This window comes from Galeopterus variegatus, unplaced genomic scaffold, assembly GCF_000696425.1.
Source record: "Galeopterus variegatus unplaced genomic scaffold, G_variegatus-3.0.2 Scaffold3817, whole genome shotgun sequence".
NCBI lineage: Eukaryota > Metazoa > Chordata > Mammalia > Dermoptera > Cynocephalidae > Galeopterus > Galeopterus variegatus.
Window position 1 is genome coordinate 169,853 of NW_007729928.1, and position 7,516 is coordinate 177,368.

Genomic DNA, 7,516 nt, shown 5'->3' on the forward strand with positions numbered 1-7,516 from the left:
GGGCTTTACAGCATTTTCTAAATTTTCTGGGATAAACTATATGATTTTTGTGAGGAGATTATAATATCACTTTTAAAAACACCTCACCATCTGTATTCCTCACCCTCTCCTATTCTCTTTTAGTAAATAAGACCATTATCTATGCTGCTATTCAAGTTAGTAGACCTCCAATCTCCTCTGTGTCTCTCAGTTTCTCCCCTTCTCTCCAGTCCCACTGTCATTTTCTCAGCTCATGTCCTAAAGCAACTCTGACTTAGACTGAGGTCAGGCAACAGCCTCCTAGAGCCCCCTGACCCTGTCTCTTGCCTTCAGTCCGTCCTTCATAAGGTACTGTAGGTGACTCTACCTTGCAGATCTGCTCACCTCTCTCCCCTCCACAATGTTCTCTGTTAGTTCCCCATTACCTCTAAAATAAAATTTAAATCTCTCTGCACTGTGTAAAGGCCCCTGATGACTTGACTCCTGGTGGACCTTCACAAGCTGGTCTCCTCCCTGAAAAGCACCAGGCCATTCCCAGACATTCTGCTTTGCTCACACTGACCCTTAGATTTAGAAATCTCTTTGCCCTCTACTTACCTGCTAGTAAACTCCTGTACTTCATTCCACTTCACAAAGCCTAGGACATCATCCTTGACACCCCTCCTATCATCTTCTTGGGTCCCACCATATTTTAGTCTAAGCTCTATTTTAGTTCTTAATATAATAAACTATGATTGGTCTGATCATACCAGCAGACTGAAAGCCCCATCTTAAAGGAAGAGATGCATGCCGGGAGTGCATAAGGAAGGTGAAAATAAATGCCAAATGGAAGAACATAAGAAAACTTTTTTTTAAAGCTCTTTATAAAAACTTCCAGGACTTTCATAAAACTCCACAAATTTGTTATCACAGGGATATTTAGGTATCTCCTTTGTAAGATCACTGGCATCATAACGTCTTCATCATGGTAGAGCATGTAAGAAGAGCTATGGGAAAAGTGCAGACTTACAGAATATCTTTTCAAAGTAAATCTGCAAAATAAAAGAACCAACATTTCATAGATTTACCTTTTCAGAGTAAAATAAAATATTGTAGACCTCCATAGTTAATGAGGAAAGTGGGCTATTATCTTTGAATTGTTTTTAATGAAAACTGGTTACAAAAATAAGATTTGATAATGTTTTTAAAAAACTTAGAGGTAGACCAAATCTAATAGGGAGGAAAAAATATTTTGCTTTTGAATCAGGAGGCTGAAAAGAAGCATTATTATTGCTCAAAAATCTTGCATGGAATAATTCAAAGAGAATTTACTGACTAATAACTCCACCTTATCAACAATACTCGCTTTCAAAGCTATTCCACATAAATTAGCAAAGTCAGGCTTTCTCTCTGCAAGAATAGTTACGATGCTCGATTTATTCCCAAAAAATGTTAAAGGGAATATGAAGCTACTCATCATTATTACTAGATTTAAAAAAGAAAGAAATATTTCCTGGCAAAGCACTCCCGAGTAAAACTCATATTTGAATTGTGACTAACACTAAAATCTGGTTTAATAATCCTCTCCAGAATGGCTTAGGAAAAATGTGTGAGTTTAATGGACCTAGAGAAGTGTGTCATTTGCCAACTACAGATTTCTATGAAGAAGAAAAAATGATTGGCGGGAAATAATAGATTGAGGAGCACTAATGAATTCTAATGAAATAATAACAACTCTAATTTTACTCCACCCGTATCCAATTTTTCCAATATTAATTGGTCCAATAGAGTGAGGTTAATTCAAAATAAATTAACCCTGAATGGATTAGAGATGTGAAATAATGACAAAGCCAAATGAGGGGAACTCCCTAAAAACCATGTATATAAAGACCAAAGGACTTACAAACCAGTGCACTTTTTAACTTCCATCTCTCAGACCTGGACAAGCTAAACATCTACAGGAACGTCATGTCTTGCTCACCTCGCGTCTCCTCCTCCAGGGCTGGAGGCAGCAGCTCGGTCAGAGTGTCTGCAGGTGGAAGCAGCTTCAGCAGTGGGAGCAGATGTGGTCTGGGGGGTGGCTCTGCCCAGGGTTTCCATGGAGGAGCCAGCAGCTGCGGCCTGAGCGGGGGATCTAGCGGTGGCTTTGGAGGCAGCTTTGGAGGGAGCTTTGGTAGCTGCTCAGTAGGGGATGGTTTTGGAGGAGCTTCAGGCTCTGGGGCTGGCTTTGGCGGGTGTTCTGGCTTTGGTGGGGGCTCTGGATTTGGCGGGGGTACTAGTGGAAGCTTCTACAGTTATGGGGGTGGTGTTGCTGGTGATGTGGGCAATGGGGGGCTTTTCTCTGGAAGTGAAAAGCAAACCATGCAGAATCTCAATGACCGCCTGGCCAGTTACCTAGACAAGGTCAGAGCTCTAGAGGAGGCCAACGCTGATCTGGAGAACAAAATCAAGGAGTGGTATGACGAATTTGGGCCTGGGTCTAAAGATGATGAATCTGGAAGACTTTACAGCAAGTACTATGCAACAATTGACGATCTCAGGGACCAGGTGAGAAAATCAGTGATGATACCACTTTTCTGTCTCTTTATTAGATTGTAGGATAATGTGAAATTGTTCTATTATTATTTGCTCAATTATTTCATGCAAAAATTTTTAGACATATTTTTGATTATAAAAACTTTCTAGAATGTCGCTAGATTTATTTAGAATTCAATTTAGACATTGACATTAGTTCCTAAAAAAATTTTCTGCAACTATTTATTGACAATTAAATGGAAATCAGTAATATGTTGTTTATTAAAATGGGCATTAATTTTTTGCATCTGTATATGTCCTAGATCATTGCAGCCACTATTAATAATGCCAGCATGACTTCCCCAATTGACAATGCTAGACTTGCAGTGGATGACTTCAAAATGAAGTGAGTTTGCTTCAAAATATCACACATTCTCATGACACAAGAAAGGACATTTTTTTTCACTTTTTACATAAAATGCATATAAAGGAATTAATCCAAGCAATTAGATACAAATATCAGACAAAGGTAATATATTAATATAAAATATCTACCCTGGGAGAATAAGTCAAACAATTTTAATGTATATTTAATTATAAGTGATTCCAAAATTAAAGTCTTTTGAAATGATTTGATAGTCTTTGTTTAAATATTTCAACTTGAGCTGGATGGCAGTGTGCAAATCCCTTTTAAAATAAAGCTTCTCAAAGTAATTAATCTAAGTCATAAATTATTTTCCAAACGTCTCTTAAGATACGAAAGTGAGCTCTGTCTACACCACTCAGTTGAAGCTGATATAAATGGCCTCCAAAAAGTGCTCGATGATCTGAATATGACCACATCAGACCTTAAAATACAGTTTGAAAGCCTAACTGAGGAACTGGCTTATCTCAAGAAGAACCATGAGGAGGTAAGAGCCATGAACCCACCAACAGGCTTCCCATCACTATGCAACAAGTTCCCGACCTCAAAGAATGTTCTGCAACTTCTGTGTTTCCTCTCCACCAGGAAATGAGCGCTCTGCAGGGACAGTCCAGTGGGGACGTGACTGTAGAAATGAATGCAGCCCCAGGGATCGATCTAACCAAGCTGCTGAACAGCATGAGGCAGCAGTATGAGGCACTGGCTGAGGAAAACCGCCGGGAGGCTGAGGAGCAGTTCAACAAGCAGGTAGCAAAGCTCAAGATCACAAAAAGCCAGTCCAAGTAATGGAAGCTTCTTTGGTTTCATTGTCCTTCGTGGATTTCATTCTTGTAGAGTGCATCCCTGCAGAGACAGATTTCCATGGATGCTGGAGCAACTAACTCAGCAAAGAGCGAGATGATGGAACTGAAGCGAGCCTTCCAGTCCCTCCAGATTGAACTGCAGTCTGCCCTGGCCATGGTAGGTGGGAAAGGAGCACTCATTTAATCTACTACTGAAGCTTTAAAAACATTGCTTTGCAGAAACTGTTTTGAAGCACGTTGGCAAAATGTTGGCACCTGTAAAATGGGAATAATAGTACCTATCTCATAAGGCTGTTATGAGAATTAAATGACTTAATATTCATAAAACACTTTGAACAGTGCCTAGAGGTGCATAGGAAATGCTATGTTAGTTACAATAGCACTTTTTGATGAATTAATATTAGTTATTATTACTATTATTGGTTGCTAATTATCAAAGGTTAATCTCTATTAAGTGGTTCATTTGAAGACAAAACACCCTTGTCACAGAAATGAATGTTTCAGTAATCGTATTCTGAGCAGTTTTATTCTGACAATGTCTTTTTCTCAATTTGCATGTACATTTGTAGCAAAGCTCCCTGGAAGGGACCCTGGCTGACACAGAAGCTGGCTACGTGGCTCAGCTGTCACAAATTCAGACACAGATCAGCAGCCTAGAGGAGCAGATCTGCCAGATCCGGGGGGAGACCGAATGTCAGAACACAGAATATGCACAACTGCTGGACATCAAGACACGCCTGGAGATGGAGATAGAGACCTACCGCCGCCTGCTCGACGGAGAGAGAGGGTGAGCCACCAATGCCTTGATTTTGTACTTTTTCTATAAAATGAGGAAATAGTTTTCAATTCAACAACCAAATAATTCAGCAAATTTCAAATAAAGTTCCCTTGAAAGAAACAAGCTCCATTCAGGAAGAATAAATGTCTGATTCTTTACAATTATTTGGCCAAAGAGAAGTAAGTGAAGATAATTATTTCTCTTACTTTTTATTTTACAGTAGTTCGGGGGACAAAGAAGCTGGATCCAAAGGATCATTCTTTGTGGACTCCAGAGGACGAAACAGCACGGCTCAGTCAAGGGGTAGGATTGCTTTTTTAAAATAATATATATTGAGAAGTTAAAAATTTTTTAAATGAATGAATAAAATAATATTTTCTGCTTACTTAGTGAGCATTCATCATAATAAAATGCATTTTTCCTACCCACCAAAGTCTAGACTAAAAAAACTTACTTTAAAACATGCCTTGTGAACCAACCTTTGTATTTCCAGTTCTAAAATTCTCCCTATTTCTTTTTTAGATTCAAATAAAAGCAGAGAAACCAGGACAGTGACAGGTAGTGACCAAATGATTTCATCTCAAATCAACAATGTTTCTGATGTAAAATTCAAATAAGAGTAAGATGCACGTACCTGTGTTCTATCCTCAAGAAGTACGTGGTGAATCCTAGCAAATCTGGGGAGCAACCCAATAAGCCTGTGAAGACAGAGCTTCACCTACTCCTGTAATCGTTTCTGATATCTTTTGTCTTGATTGGTTTGGTTTTGTCTTTAAAAGGCAAAACACGTTTTCTTTCTTAATCATTCTATGTTAATAAACTTTCCACCTGTTGCAAATTAACTACATAGATCTTTGTAATTTTGTTCCACACTGACTTGTTTTACAACAGCTTTATTGAGATATAATTCACATACCATACAACTCACCCACTTGAAGTATACAATTCAATGGTTTGTGGTGTATTCACTAAGTTGTACAGCCATAACCACAATCAAGTTTAGAGCACTTTCATCACCTCAAAAAGACACCTTGTATCCATTAGCAGTCACTCCATATTTCCCTCCCCAAAGCCCCATCCCCAGCTCTACACAACATATTTGCCTATTCTAGACTTTTCACATAAATGGAATCATGCGATATGTGGTCTTCTATGTCTGGCTTCTTTCACTTAGCATAACGTTCTCAGCAATCATCCCTGCTGTAGCACGTATCAGTGCTTCATCCTTTTTTATTGCTGAATAATAGTCTATTGTACGGACTTGCCACATTTAATTTATCCATTCATCAGATGATGAATATTTGGGGGCTATTTACACTTTCTCACTATTATGAATAATGCTGCTATGAACATCCATGTACAAGTTTTTATGTGAACATACATTTTCATTTCTCTTGGGTATATACCTAGGAACGCGATTATTGGGTCATATGTTAACTCTATGTTTAATCTTTTGAGGAACCACCAGACTGTTTTCCATGGTGGCTGCACCATTCCGCATTCCTACCAGCAGTGTGTGAAGCTTCCAATTTCATCACATCCTCGCCAATACATATTATTGATATTTTTTATTATAGCAAACCTAGTGGATATTAAATATTAATTGGTATTTCATTGTAGTTCCACAATGATTTTTTTTTCCCTTTTTGTCTTTTTTCCTGACCAGTAACGGGATCGCAACCCTCAGTATCACGCCCATACCACGACCAGCAACGGAATCGCAGCCCTCGGTGTCACGCCCACACCGCGCTCAACCAGTGAGCGGACCGGACTCTATATGGGATCCGAACCCTCCGGGAGCGCCGCCGCACTCTACCGAGTGCGCCACCGGGCCGGCCCTCCACAATGATTTTTGAAGTCTACTATTATACATAGTCCAAAATCATTCCCCCCAAAATATTGTGAAATATCTGATAAGGCTGCAATTTTACTGCTTTTTATTGGGTCAAAAATACATACATGTTACTTAAGATGGTACCTGCCCTTTAGAAACTCACTCTCTACCTGTAAAGACAACACTAGCACAAGTGAAAATAAGGGCACCAAATGATTTTAAAAGGAGGAATTATAAGGAATAACTTGAGCCTCAAGATACAAAGATGTTGGTGTAGTGGATACTCCCAGGGCTGGGAGTACAGGCTGCTGATGGCTCACAGCTATGCCCTCAATGAGTGTTGCCCTCAGCAGCAAGAAGCTGCTTTGCCCAAGATTATGCCCCTCTCAGGAGAATGCCGATGGGCCAGTAGCTAGCTGATGGGAGATGCAAAGACACAGCCCCCTCGAATTGGGACAACTCCAAAGGGCCAGCCCAGCTCCCAAGCTTTCCTAAGGAACAGTTGAAGCCTCCATTAAAATGGTATTATAGTCAGCCTCTCCCTACTCAGTCCTGTCCTCCCCTCCTTACAGATATATTTCCCAAGAGAACTCCCTGATAAACCTCTGCACCTGTCTCTCCATCTCAGAGCCGGTTTCCAGGGAACAAGATTTAAGAAAACAGTATAAAGTTACAACCATTAGAACAAAGTGTCACTAACACAGGAACCAATACCCCAGAAAAAGACCTACCTATATATAAGAATTCCATTCTCAAATCAGTTGTGGAAAAGTAGATTATTAAATACAGCCTCCTGGAATAATTAGTTAGCCAAGGGGCGGGGGCATGGGTGGGGGTAAGGAGGGTGTTCAACAGTTATTTCATATCACACGCACAAAAATAAATTCCACAGAGATTGTGGAAATAAAATAAGCTTTTGACGACTTTAATTTTTTAAAAAAAGAATATTTGTGTATTTGGGGGATGTTGGAGGCTTTTTTTTAACCAAAAAATAACAAAAAACAAAAATAGGCAGTATCAAGGAAAAGAAGGATAGATTTGTACCAGGAAAATAATGCACAATAAGCAAAAACAAAGCTAAAAGAAAAACTTCTAAACTTTAACGATGTAGGGGAAAGAAGGAAGGAAGGAAGGAAGGAGGGAGGGAGGGAGGGAGGGGGAGAGAGAGAGAGAGAGAGAGAGAGAGAGAGAGAGAGAGAGAGAGA

The 7,516-nt window shown here is 39.6% G+C and overlaps 1 protein-coding gene across 1 annotated transcript; it reads left to right on the forward strand.

Moving 5' to 3' along the window:
• Window positions 1–1,926: 1,926 nt before the first annotated feature.
• LOC103601645 (keratin, type I cytoskeletal 24-like) lies at window positions 1,927–5,094 on the forward strand. Its single transcript, XM_008586070.1, has 8 exons — window positions 1,927–2,505; window positions 2,796–2,878; window positions 3,227–3,383; window positions 3,482–3,643; window positions 3,731–3,856; window positions 4,269–4,486; window positions 4,698–4,780; window positions 5,000–5,094. The coding sequence occupies exons 1-8, from the start codon at window positions 1,927–1,929 to the stop codon at window positions 5,092–5,094; spliced, it is 1,503 nt and encodes a 500-aa protein (XP_008584292.1).
• Window positions 5,095–7,516: the final 2,422 nt, after the last annotated feature.

Bases quoted from the DNA above. Each gene is read 5' to 3' on its own strand.
- LOC103601645 (XM_008586070.1), top strand. From the start codon at position 1,927: ATGTCTTGCTCACCTCGCGTCTCCTCCTCCAGGGCTGGAGGCAGCAGC. The intron at 3,857-4,268 runs GTAGGTGGGAAA...GTACATTTGTAG, and splicing joins TGCAGTCTGCCCTGGCCATG to CAAAGCTCCCTGGAAGGGAC. The intron at 4,781-4,999 runs GTAGGATTGCTT...TTTCTTTTTTAG, and splicing joins CAGCACGGCTCAGTCAAGGG to ATTCAAATAAAAGCAGAGAA.